The following is a 20,679-nucleotide window of genomic DNA, read 5'->3' on the forward strand; positions in this document are numbered from 1 at the left end:
ATGAGACATTAAATTTCATTCCCTGTGCTATAAAATAGGACCTTGTTGTATATCTGCTCTCTATATAGTGGTTTGTATCTGCTAATCCCAAACTCCTAACTTATCTCTCCACCTCTTTCCCCTTTGCTACCCATAAGTTTGTTTTCTATGTCTGTGAGTCTTTTACCAGGTTTTTTTGTTGTTATTGTTGAAGGCGTTATAGTTTTCTATATTATCATGTCATCTGCAAATAGTGAGAGTTTTACTCCTTCCTTTCTGATTGATTGCCTTTGTCTTTTTCATTCGACAGAATGATCCGAGATTCATCCATGTTGCTGCATGTAGTAGTAGTTTGCTCATTTTTATTACTGAGTTGAATTCCACTGTGTGGATATGGAAATATTTTGTTTACTGCACTCTCTAAGTTGCAGCACCTTTATAGTACACAGTAGCTTGATTAAATCTTGAAAACAAGGAGAAATACTCCACATCTTCTTTTTGCTTCTATTTTCTTTGAATAATCTAGGTTCTTTGCTTTTTATAGAAATTTTAGTATCAGCTTGTCAACTTCTAACAAAGAATTTGAAAAAATTTTCACTGGAATTATATTGAACATGTAGGAAAAAACTGAGAAAATTTGACATCTTAACAATAATAAGGCGACGTCAGCATTGGGGTGGTACCATGTCCCTCTTGTTTGTTCCCCTTTTTAACAACTAAAAATCAATATCTATCATAAATGAAAAAAAAACCAAAACCTCTCTGGGAGTTGTGGAATCCAGCACCCTATGCCAAGGGACCTAGGAAAAAAACTAACCCACCTGCATATCTGGTAATAGGCAGACACACCACCATATGGGCTATGGAACTAGCAGGAGACATTAAAACTGTCCCAACTCTTCACAGTCACCATTGGGAAAACCTGTCCTGAATTGTACACTTAAATTTTATTAAAAAGGGAAAGCTCATGTTAAATGTTTTTCACACAATAAAATGACATTTCAATAAATAGATAGATAGATAGATAGATAGATAGATAGATAGATAGATAGATAGAACAAACTACATTTTGGGCACATGAGCAAGATTTGGTATTAGTTATTTTGTAACTCTTGTAACAACACCACATCAAAATCTTTTGGTAAAATTTGTTTTTCTCTCAGATTTTGAAAACTATACCAGTGGGTCTGACTGACTGTTTTAAGATAAATAAAGGGCTCCCACCCAGCTGTGCAAGAAGACTTGATGATGGCTGGAGGTTAGAATACTCAGAGAATGAGCATGTGGGACGCAGTTTCAGCAGGAGATAAATCAAAAAGATTAACTCTCTAAGGATGTCTGGGAACCACATCTTTTTGCGGGGTGACTGTTTATGCAATATTTGACTTGCCATTTGGCAAATATGGAAGTTACTGGAAATGCAATGACTCCACATTTTTAAGGAAAGGTCACCCAAAACACACACATGTGCACCATATATCTATGCAAATATAGTGAGGGAGCGGAAAGGAAAAAGAATTAAATTTTTATTTACCTTCTGGAAAGCAGAAAGCATTCAAGTTTGGTGACAGTGAGTATGACTCTCTGGTGTTATGAAGTTTATTTCTTAGACCTCAAAATTAATATATGTATATGTGAAGTTTATTTCCATCTTAGAAAAATTAATTTTACTTAAAATTTGGAACTTTGATTATATGTTTGTATATTTTTTTCTAGGAGGTTTTTTCCCTCTTTTTCTATTTATTTGGGGCTTGATTTCAGGAAATGTGAAAAAATCAGAAAGAATAATCAATGCTCTGAATGTGTAACAGGAGCCACATTGCCACTGGGCTCTGTCTCCTCAGCTCTACAGGTTCCAACTTGAAATGAAATCTGACTTAATCTTAAATCAATTAGGGTAGAATCATACTGTAATCATAATATGTATGAGAAGAGACAAGATTCTGAACACATACTCAGTATTTATTGCCAATGTATGTGGGGTCTTTTGGAAAAATTTATTTATTTTAGTTATTCAAATAATATAAAGAATGCCTGTGGTGTCTCTAGTTATCAGAAAGACCAGGTTGGCAGAGTTGACCAGAATAGGTTCCTCACAGTTTATCGGCCTAATATCCTATGTCATTCTCTTTTGCTCTCCCCCCTCACCCTGACCTGTCACCTTCTCATCTGCCTTCTCTCCTAGTATCCCTCTACTGTCAACATCTAGGGGCTTAGAAGTGAGCTCTTTACAGCCTTGGTCAGGATAACATAATAATAATTTGACCTTTAGGACAAGATCTAAGAGGCCTCTGATAAGTTCATACAGTGAGTGAGAAAGAATTTTTATTTCAATTTTTATGAAAAGAATAAAGGCCCATAGGTGGCTCTTAGGAATACTAGATTCAATTGTCTTAAATTTTATTAGCTGTTAGAAAGTATGGAGCTATTACAACGAGACATATTCATTTTTCTAGAATACTACTAAGAGTATGATTCAATTTAATTTATTGAGTGGCAAAAGCTTATGAAGCCAAGGACTGAGCAAGATGCTCTATAGCTACCTTGTTACCCAGTTGTCCTTCTGTTTGACTAGATGTAAAGCTTGTCTACCTTGGGGTTGTAAGAGCAAGCACAAAGGTCCTGAGTAGACCTGAAGTAGAAGGACAGAGAAGTGCATGGACAGTGAGGTCAGAAACCAAGTGGAAAGAGCTGGTACTGCTAAACTATCACTAGGTTATGAGCACCTTGACAGCAGAGAACATGCCATCACTTGATAGATTTCTTGGGCTAACCTTTTGGTTCTCAAATCAATGTTTTAAGGTTAGAGCAGAAAAGAATGAAGCTGTGGAAACTACAACCACACTTGGATGTGAGCATTTCAAATTGAGAGTAGGGCAAAATAAAAATCTGAAACTTCGAAAAATTACAGGGCTTGGAATGAAATAGAGTGGAGAAATTCCAAGGTGGGAATTAAATTCCATGTTAATTCAGGCATCCCTTCGGGAAACTATCCATTAAGGTGACCTGTTGATGTAGAATTTTGCAGAGGAATGAAGAGGAATTAGGACACATGAGTTTGAAATGGAACAATTTTCACTGATTAAGTCATATGCATCATGTGTAGTACAGAGAGTGAACAAAAGAGTTATTTCAAGCTCATCTTTGAATCTAGACATTTAAAGCAATAATGCAAAAGTTTCTCTGTATTGTCAATGTTGAGTAACAATTAGTCTACCATTTTGAGGGGATTAAAGGAAGTTCTCACATAGAAAAGAGACAGTGAATCATGAACTGCCTTGTTTCATTCACATTTTCAACAAAGAGGATCATTTCCAGTATTAATTTTTTCTTCTTTTTCTGACAGATGAGGTACATTTTTCTTGGACTGATAGAACAAAATAGAACAATTGAGTGGCTTAAAATAACAGAAAATTATTGTCTGAAATTTGTGGAATCCAGGTGTTTGCAGGTCATGCTTCCTCTAGAACTTTCATGGCCCCTTCCTAGTTTCTGGCTGTTTGTCAGCAGTCCCTGCTGCTCCTTGGCTTGCAGCTGCGTAACTTCAATCTCTGCCTTCACCTGCACGATCTGTTCTCCCTGTGTGACTCTGTCTTCACATGGCCATCTTCTTACAAGGAGATCACTCATACTGGATTAGGAGCTCACCCTACTCCAGTATTACTTCATCTGAACAAATTACATCCACAATAACACTGTTTCCAAGTCCACTGGCATTCTGAGGACTGGGGGTGAGGAATTAAACATCTTTTTTAGTGAGGTGTCAGGGGGAGAGCAACTCAGTTTATACAGATAGTAAATGATAGCTCTAACATCAAGTCTACAAGGGTAGGTTGATAGAGCAAATGTCCATTGGGGAAATAGAATCATGTGCATAACCAAAAATAAATGACCAGAATGGCAAAGGTGTTGGAAAAACCATCTAATCAACAAGGTGATGAGAAACAAGGAGAACCAGAGGATAGGCATGGTGATAAATGCAAAACCTGTGAAGCAAATAGCAAGGCAGCCCAATAACATGACTTTACCTTGTAACAATTAACCACAACATGCTAATAACTTCTTTCCCCTCATAGATTCAAAGTGTGGTGGCTACTTACAACAGTGTGTTTCATCTACATGTCTAGAAATGCATTTTGTTTATTTGATAAAAACACTGTAAACCCTGAAGCTAATATGAATGTTGTAAGTTACTCTTACCACTAATTTAAAAAATCTGTTCCAAAAGATACTGGCACTATTACTCTTATTAATTCTTTAAAAATTTCTTATAATTTTAAAAATTATAAAATCTGAAAGCTTTCTTTATGTAGTACATGTTACCCCAACCAATTGGAAGTTCTATTTTAAGAATCATAAAACTGCCAAGTGAACTCATGAAGCTAAATGTTCTGACTTTCCTCTATTCAGAGTCAGATGATTTCCTACTGCGGTTACCCATGTATAACGTATGAAGTTATAACTGCAGACGGTTACATCCTTCAGCTCTACCGGGATTCCTCATGCGAAGAATGATGCTAAGCATTTAGGTAGGATTCGTATGAGGGAAAAAAAAAAAAAAGAATGTCTCAAATCCTGAATCAAATAGATTCCAGTCAAATACATTCTAATCATAGAATATGAGATTAAGTTACTCATTTAAAAAACACCTGGAACCTCCTTGAATCTCTGAGATTAAGCTGAGGATCTGAGTGACACCTGATTTACACTGGCTTCTATGATGAGGAAGTGGAGCACACACTGGCCCAGGATTTTAGTTTGCTGTACTGGGTGGGAACTCAGACTCCTTAAACAGAAGCCTGACTTAAATTAACACAATGCTGAGTGTCCTTAGACTGTCATTTTTTCAATAGCCTTTTCAGGTTTAATTGGCATACAATAAATGGCACGTATTTAAAGTGTACAGCATGAAACTTTTTTCATCTGAGAAATTATCAACACAGTTAGGATAACAGATTCAAAAATATCCAACTCAAGCACACATTTAATTCTAGTCATGTGAAAGCCTACTTCTAACTTCATGTTTACAGGAGACTAAGGAATGTATTTATGAAGGTTTCAAGCAATTTTCTTCTTTAGGTCAGACAGCTGTTGTGTTTCTGCAGCATGGTCTGCTGACATTGGCCACAAACTGGATTGCCAACCTGCCTGGCAACAGCCTAGGCATCCTCCTGGCAGATGCTAGTTATGATGTGTGGCTGGGGAGCAGCAGAGGAAATACCCGGGCCAGGAGAAATTTATACTATTCACCAGACTCAACTGAATTCTGGGCTTTCAGGTAAAGAAAGGGACAATTAAAAATGGACAACTGAAGACAAATATGGTGTTAAAAAGAAAAAAAAAAGCATGGGTATTCACCCCTTCCAATTCAGTCTCATTTTAACAAATTACAAACCAAGTAAGAGGAGAAGGAAGCCATTTGCGTTTTAATCCCCTCTTGGATTCTTCCCCATCCCTCATTCCCAGGGAAGTCTTTCCTCCAAACTGTCTGCGATCTCAGTACCACCGTTACGTGATTGTGTTTTTCAACGTGGAATGAGCAGAATGACTGAAGCAAGGAAATTTGTTGCCTCCAACAGTTTCTGAAAGGAATATCTATTCGGATTTAAGAGGATGTTAAACTCAGTTGGAGTTCGTGAACAGCATTTGTCATCATCAATAATCAACTGGTGGGGGAAGACAATGAAATTTGGACACCATGGAGAGATTATCTAAGATTTTCTATCAGTGGCCCACTTGTGCCTTATTCCTGGAAGTTACTAAGGAAACGGAGAACGGAAGAGAATTTGGCTGATGACACTGAGGCATAAAAGTTCTCTGAAAGTTCTGGGAACTGGAAGGAAGCCCACATCTGGAGGAAGAGGGAGAGGGACAGGAGAGATGTGAGGTGCTGACAAGGGCCAGGTCAGGCAGGACTGTGAAGGTCATGGTGAGGGCCTTGGAGCCCCTTCTAAGTATAATGAGAAGCCACTGGAAAGCTTTCAACTGGGGAGTGGCATAATTTGTTTTCATTTTCAAAAGACCATTTTGGCTGATTTGTAAAGAATAAAATAGAGAGGGAAATGGTTCATAGTACATATTAAATCTGACATTCACTTTCAGTGATAGAAATAGTCCCCAGCTAGAGGTACTATTGTGTTTGGATTAAATTTGAAGCTGTAACACTGTGCTTCAGAAATGATGTCAGATCTTTATAAGAAGTCAACTCCAAAAGCACTCACTAATAGTCTCTAAGCAACAATCCTTAGAGAATCTAGTTTTCTATTTCTCAAAGGAAGCCTTAGTTATAAATGTTTGTCTTTTAGAGTTTATAGCAAAGTCAGGTCTTGATTTATTTTTTTCTTACAGCTTTGATGAAATGGCTAAATATGACCTTCCATCCACAATTCACTTCATTTTAAATAAAACTGGACAGGAGAAGCTACACTATATTGGCCACTCCCAGGGTACCACTATTGGTAGGTAAAAGCATGTAGTGGGCAGTTTAGCTCATTTGGCCTTTCCCACTGGCCATGCAGACATGTTTGTCATGCTAATTGCTTAAATACTCAAAGGAATGGTACATTGAACTTATTTCGTGTCAAGACAAGCAGTTGTATTTATTTCAAATAATCCTAATGAAATTGTTGCATTGCATCTAAAAGCAAAATTTTTATGACCCAAGATGATCGAGAAAAGTTTTAGACATACTCAACATGCTCTTTTTAAAAAAGCACAGGAGTTGGTCCTAAGTTGACATAAATTCCATCTGAAGAGGTTAAATTTTCAGATAGCTTTGAAAAGTAAAGGAGTAAATTTTGGTAATCCTGAACATTTCCCACTTTTTAACAAGGAATTTGAGTCTATTGTTGACCATGTGATTGTGACACTGTGCTTTGCTGCCCAGGAATCCCCTCAAGTCTGAGGCATTCATTCAGACCCACCTGCATGCAAGGCAGCTCGTGATTTTGCATTTGCTTAGGAGAACCCAAGGTCCCTTCCCGGGACATCCTGCATTTAATAACTGGTCAACAAGTGGGTGAAGGCCCAGCTACCTAGTCCCACTGGTGAAGAGCCATCCCATATAGAGATGGCTGACGCCTTTTGGGGACAGCATCATTGCCCAGCTTCTCCCTTTGCCTAGTCCTGATTTTTGCCCTTTCCTCTAAAAGTGCTTTTCTAAAAACTTCCTGAGTACTAATCCTCATCTCCTTGGGATCATAACCTATTACAGAGTGACAAAAACATTGGGAATCTCTTCTTCACTGAATTTCTGTCTTAAATTCAGCAGGTGAGATTGGCATTTTAGGATGAACATACACTAGGAAGAGAACTTTCAACAGGCTCCCCCGACCCATTTCATCCACTTCCTTGCATGTGTCCACATATGGAGATTCTGATGCTCACACTTGTAGTTGGAAGCAACGTCACTGGCTAACAGTGAGGAGCAGCATAAAAAATTCACCATCATTTCTCTCATTTGATCCCCAGTTTCTACCTTCTGCTTCAGCCTATTTCTTCCTTTTACAGATTCTCTCAGGCTGTCTTGAACTCACTTGATTATGCTTTTGTTCCCAACCACTCCACCAAAGTTGCTGTTATAAAGATTCCCTTATAACTTCTAAATCAATGGTCAATTGTCGACTTCATTTCACATGACTTGTCAAAGCTCCTTCCACAGTTGACTACATTCTTCTTCTAACACTCACTCTGCTTGTCTTCCAGAACACCAGATACTCCTGCTTCCTTTATGCTACTGTCATCATTATTTCCAAGTTTCTTTACCAGATTCCTCATCTTCCAAATTAATTGTGGCCCAGGGATTAGTCCTTGGACCCCTCCTCTTTACTGTCTGAACCCACTTCTTTGGTTATTGCATTTTGTCTTATGTACAGATGACTCACATTTTAAATTTTCAGTTCAGTTTTCTTCCCAAAACTCCAGATATGTATCTACAATTGACTGCCTGACTCCTTCACTTCAATCTCCAATAGCACCTAACACGAGTCCAAAAACTGAGTCCCTGCTCTTTTGGCCACATCAGCCTTCCTCACAGTCTTCCTCATCTTGGCTAATGGTGTCTCCACTACTCCAGGTGCGCTGGCCACAAACCATGGTGAGAACCTTGACTGCTCTGGTTCTCTTACACAGCGTGTTCAGTATACAAGCAAAACCTGTTGTTTCCACCTCCTAAATACATAGAAAAAATACCTCTAGAACCTAACCACGTATCATTATCTTTTCTTGATGATCTAGGGTCATAAAAATACTGATTTTATCTGCAGTGCAACAATTTCCTTAGGCTTGTTTGAGGTAAGTAGAACTGCTTGTCCTGACACAAAATAACTCCAACCTACCATTCTTTTGAGTATTTAAATTTCAAACATTTCCATTTTTCTTTCACAGCAGTGGACAGTTGGTTTTTTTCACCACACTCATAAATTTCAGGACGTTGTTTCTGCTTTCTAATTTATATCTCCCAATCTGCTATGCTCTTGGAAGTTAGGCAAGTATTCTTGTTAGAATTGTGTCTAAAGTAAAATTAAGTTTATTCAGAGAAGTCAATGGCCTGACATTTTATGGACCTACTGATACCTACTCAGGCTCCTTGTCTGTGATTTTTCCTTACTCTGGGTGATCTTCTGGCTGTAATCTGCAGTTAGGCAACTAGATAAAGAACTCAATAAACACAGTGCTCTTGGAAAGACCATTCTTCCTCCAAAGGAATCAGGGTGAATATTATAAAACTGAGGTAGTTGTATAAATCAGAATGGTTTTCTTTCTAGCCATTCTTTACTTTTGTCAATATGTTGTTGTTAACAATAGGGAGGGATTGTCTTATGTTGTTCAGCTGTAAAGAGTTTAACTTAATAATCCTTTGATTACATCCCAGTCTATTTCTATGAAATCAATTAAATGTGGACAGGAGTTGAGTATATTTACTGTGCATAGATGTTGGAATTACTTCAGACTCCATTTGTCAAGCATTTACTATGTGACTAGCTCCTGGTAAATACTTTACATGATTCACCTCAATTACTTCCTAAATAACCTAAGGAAGCAATCATTTAATTAATGATTAAATTAATCATTTAATTCTAGATGAGGAAACTAAGGCTCTTAGAGCTTAGGTGACTGTCCCAAAGTCACAAAGCTAGTAAACCACAGAAGCCGGTTTCAAACTCTGGTCAGATTTCAAATTTGTGCTTTAACTTTTCCACTTATTACCCTACACATATTGACGGTCAATTAATTCTCATTGTTATGAGATAAGATAAATTTAAACTCAATAAAGCCTGTATGTAATTTAAATGATGACATTTTTGTTACCATATGATTATTCTAAAGTTGGCCTATTTTCTAAAGTCAGGTAAGACAGTTTATTATAACTTTTTAAAAGTTCTAGCCTCATGTCCCCAGAGAGAATATATGAATATAAAACAAATATACTAAAATCTGATCACTTTGTCAATTTCAGGTTGTCTCAGATGGCATCCTCAGTAAGTCCAAAGTAATGTCATACTTGTAAAATACACACACAAGCATACCTTTTCACGTGTTCCTTGTTCTGTTTCAGAATTTATCACCTTTTCCACCAATCCCACACTGGTTAAAAAAATCAAAGCCTTTTATTCATTAGCTCCAGTTGCCACATTGAAGTACGCCAAAGGCTTGTTCAAGATAATGGGACATATACCTTCGTTCCTTTTCAAGGTATGTGATTCCCTTTAACTGGATCTAAGATATTAAATTGTTCATGGATTTCATACTGATAGAAAGAGAACAAAAACACTTGGTGGACAATCATGTTTATATCTAAGAATGAGAATAAACATATTTATATGTTATTTCTTGAATCGTGCTGACCACGTTGGAATCCCCATTACGGTTTATGAGAGCTGCAGTTATTTCTTTGTTCCTGATTACTTTGTGTGGGTTAGCAATGCCTGGGAATATTTTTGTTCTTTTGTACATGTTTACTAAGCACCCACACACCTCTGTCAAGGCTGTGATTCCACCCCCCAAGATATGGGAAGGGGAAATAAAAGCAAAACCAAAAGGTCAAATAAGGAGCCTGGTTCAAGAAAGTTGGGAAGAGGGGTAGGAAAGAAAGGGAAGGGAAGAGAAAAGGAGAGCAGGGGGAAGAAAGCAGTGGTAAACTGAGGCAAGGACTTCTAGATTCCTTTTCAAATACCCTTTTTCCTACTATTTCCTTCCTCTTTAAATGCAGATTTCATAGGGCAGCAGCACAGATTCCAACAGGCCATAAATATTAAGTAGGCATACATGATGGGGAATTAATCTTTCCCAATGCTTAATCACCAACTTCTCCTACCCACTGAAACCAACACATACACGCACATACAGTTTTGGTGAGGGGAACAGTTTACATCAGGCTACAAAATGTAACGATGCCATTCTCTTTTATGGTTGTGTCCTTTCATTTCTTTCACTCTTGATTAACACATGTGTCTAAATCCTAAGAGATTTTACCTGCAGTCCAACCTCATTTGTAAAACTTTTACTCAAAATTGAAAATTGTGTGAGGATCATGAGTATGTTTACTGCCTACATTTTTTTCAGAACGTATTTCTTATTTGTCTTCAGATTTTCAGGTGATGTAGAGAGAAGTTAAAAAGAAGCAATGGACCTTAAGTCAGAGACTTGAGGCTTGGGTCAGGATTCTAGTTATAACTGAGTTCTTATTAGTCCAAGATTCTGACTATTTATTAGCCTTATGTTTCTCATGTATAAAATGGGGATAACAAGGTACAAACTACCAGTTATAACATGAATGTTACATGGATATAATGACAGCACAGGGAATACAGATACTACTTTGTAATAATTTTGTATGGTGTGCAATGTTAAAAATGTGGAATCACCTCGTTGTGCACCTGAAACTACTATAATATTGTAAGTCAACTATACTTCAATTAAAAAATAATAAAATGGGGAAAACAAAATATCTGCTTTCCTGAAGAACAACTGGGGTGAGTCCTTTCCATTATTAAACAATGCATCCACTTTGCCTTTTTAAAGTTTTTGCTGAAAATATGGCTTGGAGTCACCTCCTGATTTTTTAAAATTATTTATTCCTGAAATTACACATCTTGGCACTTAATGATGACATTTTACCATGTTGTTTTATGATTTTATTCCATAACTCTTAATACCCCAACTAGTCTCTAACTCTTTGTGTCTTATACTTCTTCTCAGCTGCCAGTACAGTCTTCAGTGCAAAAATAAATACCCAATATTGATACTAGCCCTGCCCACTCCACATCTTTATTGTGGAAATTCAATAAGAGAAAGCATTTAATCTTTCTGAGACAACAAATAGAAATATGAAAATATCATCAGTCTATTCCCATTTGTACTAGTAAACTAGACAAATTATTGAGTCTTTTCTGCAGCTTGATATTTGCAAATCCTTAATGATCTTTTTCTTCAGATTATATTTGGTAACAAAATATTTCCCCCACAAAATTTTTGCCATCAATTTCTTGATACTGAAGTGTGCTCTCAAGATGTGCTGAATCTCCTTTGCAGCAATGCCTTGTTTCTCGTGACTGGATTTGACAATAAGAACATGAACATGGTTTGTATGCAATGAAATTTCTAATCTAAATATTTTAAACAACATTTGAGCACTTGTCTCATCATCGCTTTGGAATGATACTTTTTTAGAACTAGGAATCACTTCAGAATGCTGTCCATGACATGCAGATAAACTCAAATCACAGGGCATTGCTCCCAGTTTGTCATCTCCAGGTTCCTTCCATCCCCCCATTGCACCATGAAATAAACAGCATGTAGAAAAAAATATAACACCTCATTTCTCACTTCTGACCACCTGAATAATTGGTGTGATATTTAAATTCTGTGAGAGGAGGCATTGAACCATATATTTTCCAGCCTCCTCTGTAGGGAAAAAATATCTAGGCATTGAATAAATGTTATTACAAATACTTCTAATGCTGACAGTCATGACCATAAACTTTCTAAAACTTATCTCAGAAAGACTGTTTGTGTAAGATATTGTCCACACTCTTTATCTTCTATTTCATTTTCTTTGTATTGAGTTGGTGTTTTAAAACACCTATGACAAAATCAGCATTACAAAGTAGTTAAGAACTTGGATTCAGGCTAAAAGCCTAAATTTAAATCCTATCTTTGAAACAGACTTCAGCTCCTCTGTCTTGATTTCCTTATCCACAAAATGAGTTGTGAAGATGAAATGAATTAGTATCTGTAAAGTATACAGAACACAGTGCCAAACAATATAGCTCATAGTATACCATGTTTTGCTACCAATGCTGTTATGCATTGACAACTATCCTTACTCAGAATTATCAGTTTAGTTCTATACTCTGAAATTTAGCCCATTCAATTGCACTTCGCAAGCTCTAAAGTGATGTACAACTCTGTGAATCATAAACGTCCAGTAACACTGCGCTTAAGCACTTTACTTGGATCAGAAAAACTTAAATCTTAGCTGTTTTTAAGACTCTTAATATATATCTAAGTGTGCATATGTGTGCTTGCGTGTTTGCTTTCTAGAGTCACTTAGATGTGTATTTAGCACATAATCCAGTGGGAACTTCAGTTTAAAACATGCTCCACTGGATCCAGGTATCATTTCTCAAGTGCTGTTCAGAATTTTTGTGGCCCTGACCCTTCTTACTTTACCTAAAGCATGTTCTTAAAGTAGTCTGTCAAATGCTCCTGGTAGGGAATTTTCCTGGCATGTGACAACCAGTTGAGAGTAACTATTAATTCATATTAATGAAAATCATATGAAAACAGGCACTTTGGGTAACAAGAAATAAATGGCTTTTATGACTTGAATGGTAAGAAAAATTATTTCAGGCAAAGGTGCATTTAAACTTGAATAAGTTGTCCTGAATGATTAACAACCTTTATTTTTGGAATGAGAGAAATGTTTAAAAAAATAATTCAATTAAAAGTAAACTACTTGGAGATGCTTATTATTTAACTATTCACACAACCAAGTGATTTTTTAAAAACTTTACACATGTATTTAACTTCTCACATTAGGTTATTAGGTCTGGGAAATTCCAAGGTTTTTACTGGGGAATCCAGTATCAGAACATAATGCACCAGAAGCAGGTAAGCTTATGAAGTTGAAGTTACTCACTTTTGAAATCAAAGATATACAAGTTTAAAGATGAAATTATGATAACTTTGCAAGTATTTTCCAAAGAAATGTTGTTGCCCAGACCTAGGCTTAAGGAAGTTACAATGTGGGTGATAATTTCCTTGGAATCTCTTCATCGTGTGAAATGTCACACTGGTCTCCATTTCTTCCACTGAGCCCTTGTGCCCCAGCGGCTGTGCCCTCAAAGTGCCACATCACTGCATGTGAGACCCCCCCCAGAACTTATCACCCCTCACTGCATTAGACAGACCTGCCCTGTGTCCCAGACCCCCGCACGCTGTCTTCTTTCCAAAGTGCAATTTTCTGATAGCATAAACCACTAATTCTAACTGTTCTAATATGGAGCTGGAATCCCTGGTCTTTTTAAATAATATTCTCTCCTTTGTTGAGAAGTTTTTCCACCACATCCCAAACATTAAAGAAGTTTGGTGTGCTTGCAGTTCAAGGCTGGAAATATTTTTTAGCAGACAGGGACCCTGTATACAGGTAGATGTTTTGAGCATTCCTCCCACTTTTAGCACAAAGAAGCCAGGCTTTGCAGTTCATCCCATCTGAGATCAATATGAACTGAGACAATAACTTTTCATTTCTCCACCCAGACTCAGAGAGCTATTGAGAGTAATTAAGGGGTAATGTGTATAAGCCCTCAGCTCAGAATAAACTGTCACATTATGAGAGGTTAATTTTGAATGAGGCCAGTACACTGTCATTTTTAAAAAATCCTCTCTCCTACTTCACCTCATCCCAATTTTTCTGTCCAAGTAGTACCTGAGCAACCCTATGAATTTTCTTCTGCTTCAATGACTAAATATCTAGAAGGGATTTATGTCTCTTCACCACAGTATCCTATCTGTAGAAAAGATGACCCAGCTTCCTTTTTTAATTTTAATATTCGATGCCTTTAAAGAGGCTTTCTCAACACCATCACATCAAACGTTTGCGGCAAAGACTTATTCCTCCAAACCAACACCTCTTCAAAACCCTCAGGCACAAGTCGACCTTTGCTCTGGGCTCTAACACCAGTAATCAGAGACTCCATCTTGGAGGGAGGGCCAAGTCGGGTGTGAAACACCCACTCTCAATTCCACCCTCCCTTCCACTAAGCCAAACACAGCTCAGGGTGGTTCAACCCACAAGGCAATGACACTAATTTAAGAGCCAGAACCTAGGATCTGGAAAACATTCTGAACAGTGGCATATAAGTAAAGAAAAGTAGGTTTATTCTTAATGGATATTCTCCACACTTTTCCCTTTTGTCTAATATAGACATGAATATAACAAAGTTTTAAAATACTATGGAAAATTGCATATGGTAAAATATTTTGCTTTGCTGACTTGGCCATAACATAAGTTTAGGACAGAGAAAATTTTAGTATATTGAATTAGAAATCTTGAGACTATCTATCATCTTAAAAAGCTAGAAAAATTCTCAATTATTAAAAAAAAAACTAAGTCAATTAATGATAGCCAGTCCACACAAGGAAGAATTATTGAGTTTAAAGTACAGTTACCTATAAAAACTCTTGATTCTTTCTCTCTTGCATTTTAGCCCACCCCTCCTTACTACAATTTGACAGCCATGAATGTGCCAATTGCAGTGTGGAGTGGTGGTAATGACTGGTTGGCTGACCCCCAGGACATTGAACCTTTGCTTCCAAAACTGCCTAATCTCATTTACCACAAGGAAATTTCTGTTTACAATCACTTGGACTTTTTGTGGGCAATGAACGCCCCTCAAGAAATTTACAATGAAATTGTTTCCATGATTGCAGAAGATGAAAAGTAGTTCTGGATTTAAAGAATTATCCATTTATTTTTCCAAAAATACTTCCTTTTCTTACACATGTTTTTCTGTAATGTTTTAAATGAAATGTTTTTTTCCCTATAATTTTGATTTTTGAAGTATACTAGCATCCACAAACTTTTCGTCATTTTTAATTGAAAAGAATTTAAAGAAATCAGATTTTTCACTTGAAAGTTTATCTAGAAATAATTGAGAGAACACATTCTTGGGGAGGTGAAACTTCTCTCCCAGTCCTCGTATTCAATTTATCTTCTAAACTCAAGGTAGCTAATGAGCCATGAATCAGGAATGTTGGAAAAGACAGTCCTGGGATTGACTGTTGATACTTCTTACGCTTACTTGAGGCTGAGTAAATTGCTCTCTACTGTCTACTGAGCTAAAGCTCAGTCTCTCCATCGGTGCTGTGGGCATACCACTTGCTCTTTTGTTAAACTCCATGAAATAGCAGGTTAGACCGTACACTGAACTGAAGTCAGCTCACTTTCCCTTTCTGGGGAGAAGAGAGCAAGCACAGGTCAGGAAGCAACAGGCAACCCCAGGTCAGGAGGTTGGGAGGTAAAGGGTGGGCTCTTCATCTTATTGCTCTTCTGCCCTCATATCCCCGAATACACACAAAATACGCACCAGCTAACCAAAAGAGTTTCGAAATCACTGCCATCGTCCTGGCCACCATGGATCCAGAAACGGTCCCACTGATATTTAAGTCACAATGTACAGCCACCACCCCTTGGTGCCAAAAAAAAAAAAAAAAAAAAAAAAAGGCAGACCCAGAGGAACATCACATATGTATTGGGTCTATGTCACAGTGAGGAACCTTTAGTCTTATTAAGGCGGCTGCTAACCAACTTGTCCAGTCTCTGCCCCGAGAGAGACATTTTCTTTATCATACTGGTGAGGAACAAACCTGCCCTCTACCATGGAGAGAGACTTTACCTCTGTCTTCTAAGGCTGTTTGGTCTAGGTACACCCTTGGAAAAAAAAAAAAAAACAAACTGATCTGAGACATGCAGAAATACCTTAGTGAACAGTCTCCCTACATCCACCGTTGGTATATTATCTGAATCACCTAGAAGTCTTATTCAAACATGAATATTCCTGACATAGTAGATCCAGGGTGAGTCTAAAAATCTTCATTTCCAACAATTTCCCAGGTGACACTGATACTACTGGTCAGGAATTCCTACCTTGATAATAGTTGTAGATGAAAATTCAACTAACTATCAAGTTAAGAAGAAAAAGAGGGATTTAGTCAAGCCACACTGAGGGTTATAACCTGGGAAGCAGATTCTCAGAAAGCTCTGAGAACTGTTCAGCCTGTTAGAAGTCAAAGGCACAGTTATACATTTTCGAGACAAAGGATAGTACATCAAAATGACACACTGATGTTTTATTCAAGTTCACCACAAATACTAGTTCAGGTATACACTTACAAAGCCAGCAGCAAGTCAACTGTGACTGCCTACAGAGCCGGGAAAGAATGCTATTCTTTTAAGAAGCTACATTGCTAGCATTAGAAGAAAACCGTTGATCTTTAGAGTTGAGCAGATACTCTTAAATGGTATGTTTAAATTTCATTTTGCAATTATTTGATGCTAGTACATAAACATACAACTTATTTTTGTATATTGACCTATCCTGAAACATTGCAAAATTTTAGGATTATTTCAAGCATCCTGAATGATTTGATCTTTCTCCAGAGAGGATTTACTTTCACAGATGGCTAGGGTATTAGTATTCCCAAACTATCTTAGTATGTTGAAAATACATATGATTCAAAATAGAGCTATAGTTCCTGAAAGGGTGCTCAATTTCCACTTTGACTTTATTCCTAGGGTAGGGTACAGTCCATTGAGGTTCTAATCCAAAGCCTGAGGATGGAGGTTTACCAGAAACCTCCCATTGGTAGGCTAAATTGAATTTTTATTCTCTATTAATTTTTTTCAGGCTTTATCATACTTCTGGAATGAGCAGGTGTTGCTAGGATATAAACATCTAAGATGCTAGGCACACTTCTCTGGGTTTCTTTTTCTGGACCCTGTAATTTTTCACTGCATAAAATTTTAGCTGTTGTCTTCAAATAAATGCTTTTTACATATTTCCAGGTCTGAATAACTTAGTCCACCATTACCCAAAACTTCTAACTTATTCTTTAAACTTCAACATAAGTAATTCTTCTAGATAATTATCCTAATACATTAGCCTTCTTAAAGGATCATTTGAAAGCTTTGAAGTAACACATGCTATGTTACCATTCTTGAACTGTTTAAAAAGGTATCTTTAAATATGTATCCATTCTCAGTGTTCTGTTTTAGTACCAAAGGTTACCAAAGAAAGGAAGAACTTATCTTTAACAATGATCTTCAAAGTTATCATTTGCCTTCTCTTAGTTGCATTCACAATAATGAATGCATATATTTTATTTTTTCTTACTATCTATACATATTCCATTTATTTTTTATATAAAAAAATTTAAAGTTCATAAGCATATGTCAAGTACAATTTAGCAACCTAAAAACTGAACTTGACTTTCAATCTCCATTTTGTTTGAGGAAAAAATTTAATTTTCTAATTCAGTAAATTACAAATCGATTTTCTCAATCTTCATGTGGTAAATTCACAATTTTAAACTTCCCCTTTTCAATCTTGCTCTCCTCAAGGATTACAAAAGGCCAATGAAGTTAGGCATTATTCAGGAATTGGAAAGAAGAGGAGTTTGGCCTCCCCCAAAGCATAAATCCTTGCATGTGATTTTGAAGAAGGCTACAGTATCCCTTCATTCCAAATCCCAAGCTTCTTCGCATCTTCCAGAAATCTGTTGAACATGTCCACACTCTTCTGATGTGTAGGACTCTTCAATCTTTCATTTACTACACTGCAGTGCCTATTTTGCGAGGTCACCCTCAAGACTGCTGACCTAGAAATACACTTCAACTGTTATCGCTCTTACACAGTAGGCTGGAAAAGGCAACTGTAGTCTCCCTAAGCTATTCATTCTGGGAAATGAGGATCCCATCCAGTCTCTATGACCTCCCTACTTCTGAAAATGACCTTACGTGGGGCAGAAGGCAGCAACATTACACTGGCATCCAGGCTTTCTTCCTTCTTTCCTCCTCCAAAGTCCTTTACAAAGCTCAGAAAGTGTTTTTACTATTCATTAAGCATAGAGAAAAATTAGCTTTCATATCAGCAAGTATTCTTCTGAACTCTATTTTTTAGGATGTCATATATGCTCATGCTTCTTTGAAGAAAATAAAAACTTTTCCTCAAAAAGCCATCTCTTGCAATTGAAAATGTTTAAGATTATTTTTTCAGTTTTTAGTTATTTGTATTCTATTTAGAAACTTTACAGACTGCTTTGGCTGAGTTATAATCTTCCATTACCCCTGATATAATAAATGCCACTGATTTAATGAATTAAAAGCCTAGGGGCAATGCAAAAAAAATAAAAAATAAAAAAAAATAAAAAGAAAGAAAGAAAAAAAATCCAGACTTTATTTAAATAGCTGGAAAATATACAAAGTAAGAAAAAAATTGGATTTTAATAAAAATTATATAGATCCTTCAACACAGAGTACCATGGTTCTTTACAGATTGCCTTGGATAATGTCAATGATTTCATGGTAAACTTGATGATATACATCTAATCCAAACAAAAAATCTATGTGATTATAGTAAGAAATAGTTTTATGGTAAATATGGTTTCTGATTTCAGGAAGTAAAATGTTAACATCTTCAGGATCAGCCAGCAAGTCACTTTCACCACTCCAAGTTGCAGTGGACACATTCATGTTTGCCACATTGTACAACGGGGAAGTTGTCTAAATACGAAAAGCAAAAATAAGAGTTTCCCAGGGGATAATACATAGAAGGTGTTATTTACTAATTCTTTAAATGATAAATCGAAATAAAAATTTCAAATAAGCTTAATCTAAAATTATTATTAAGAAAGCAATGAGTATGAGAGAGTAGTTATTATAATTTTTACCTAGAAATAAATCAGGTACAAATCAAAATTAGAGAGTTTGTTCTGATTCAGAGTATTCAGACATTCCACACAGATCATTTCATTTTTATTTATAAACAATAAAGGTATTTTTTAAAAATTTTCTATGTCTATATAATTGTCAATATCTGTATCAATAAATGATAAATATTGGTAGTCAAGGTCAAATTTGATTTTATTGAATTTGATCTTTATATTTTACTTCAGAGTTTTACACAAGCAAACTACACCTGGCATGGAGTTTGGCTAAGGCAGAAAAGTATGACGGAAAAGCATAAATTATGAAGTAGGTAGACTTGGGTTCCAGTACTTCAAGACTTTTGTCATCATACTCAGACAATTTTTACCACTTCTCATTAACTTCTACTTTTTTCCTAATTATTGTATTTGTCTTATCTTCCCAAGCACAATAGTTTTACAGTCAAGAACTATATTATGCCTTTTATATCTTATTTAACCAAGCACAGAGATATGTATATCATAAATAGTAATTTTCCTTTTGAGGGATGATGTATTATTCTATTGCTTGTCATTTTCTCTAGACTTATCAAAGGTATTTGTTGTTAAAATACATAGAACCCATGGAAAAGCCACTTTAGTTGAAAATGAAAATATGGATCCAAATCAACATGATCTTCATCTGCTGATCTTTCTCATCATGTTACTGTATTCTTGGGCTTTTCAGGTTAATTTTTACAGCAAAACAATCTCAACTGACCAGGGAGGTAGTTTTTAGTTTTATACATAATTATGTACCTGATTAAAATGAACCAAGTTCAGAACAGGACTGCCCCAGTCAAAAGCTTTCAAGTGACTAGAATTTAAAAGCTGAAAGAAAAATGGAAGAGTTAAGAATATACTCATTTGTTCATTACAGTGGCAGCTGATACAAGTCAGGTATTCATTGCACAGAAGACCTCTTTGTACTAAGTCTGTTGGTGTTTGTGTGGGTGTGGTTCTGTGTTCTTTGCTTCCTTTACATAGGGTAAGAAATGGAAGAGCTAGGAGGTGGGGAGCAGGGGAATTTGCAGACTATAATTCTGCCATCTTCATGTAAATGCACATCTCCCCAAAGGCTTTTACCTTATTAAAGGGGCCCTCTGTATTTAGAGTAACATAAAGTCTCCCCTCAAATCCTCAGCGGCATCTAGAGGTCAAAAGTGAGTGTCTAGGACTAAGTGCACTAGGATTAAGGTAACACTTCCCTCAACATCCTTGCTTTAAAACACAAGGCTCAAGAGCACATCCCACATGCTGTTCACTGAGGTATACCATAAGCAAGGAACAGTGCAGGGCACACAGTAGGTACCTAATAAATACTGTTCCAGTGTATGAATAAATACAAAGGTTGCTTAGACTTCCCTGTTCTAGCTATTACCAGAAATAAAATAAACCTAAAGATAAGCTATAATAAAATTTTAAATTATTTACCTCAAAACAATTACTTAGCAAACATAAACACTTTAAATGAGTAAGCCCTTAACCAATATACTAATAAAACTTTAAATATATCTAGTATTTACTAACTTTAAAGAACACTCATAATCATCATATTTAATTCTCATAATATTTTTGTTAGGTCAGAGAATTATTATCAATTTTACTTTTAAAATTAAAAAAAACTGAATTCATAAAGATGAAATGATCTGGCTCAGTGTCACACTGCCAGTAAGGTTCAGAGAAAAAAATTCAATATCTGGTATTTCCATCTCAAGCACAGTGTTCTCTCTG

At 36.4% G+C, this 20,679-nt stretch overlaps 2 protein-coding genes across 2 annotated transcripts in view; one reads left to right on the forward strand and one right to left on the reverse strand.

Moving 5' to 3' along the window:
* Positions 1-3,876: 3,876 nt before the first annotated feature.
* Positions 3,877-15,063, forward strand: LOC105081906 (gastric triacylglycerol lipase-like). Its single transcript, XM_010971302.2, is given in 11 exon segments — positions 3,877-3,944; positions 4,056-4,164; positions 4,390-4,473; positions 4,475-4,517; positions 5,068-5,257; positions 6,328-6,437; positions 9,536-9,672; positions 11,414-11,560; positions 12,523-12,594; positions 13,021-13,092; positions 14,691-15,063. Coding segments are annotated over 11 exon segments (1,269 nt in total). The 3' UTR covers positions 14,928-15,063.
* The window catches only part of LIPJ (lipase family member J), a 34,563-nt gene continuing 28,946 nt past the window's right edge, over positions 15,063-20,679 (reverse strand). Inside the window, exons 9-10 of the mRNA XM_010971252.3 lie at positions 19,705-19,776; positions 15,063-18,763 (exon numbers count right to left, since the gene is read on the reverse strand). Coding sequence (XP_010969554.2) covers positions 18,530-18,763; positions 19,705-19,776 — 306 coding nt within the window. The 3' untranslated portion in view covers positions 15,063-18,529. The remainder of the gene's footprint in view (positions 18,764-19,704; positions 19,777-20,679) is intronic.

This window comes from Camelus bactrianus, chromosome 11 (genome assembly GCF_048773025.1).
Source record: "Camelus bactrianus isolate YW-2024 breed Bactrian camel chromosome 11, ASM4877302v1, whole genome shotgun sequence".
Classification (NCBI taxonomy): domain Eukaryota; kingdom Metazoa; phylum Chordata; class Mammalia; order Artiodactyla; family Camelidae; genus Camelus; species Camelus bactrianus.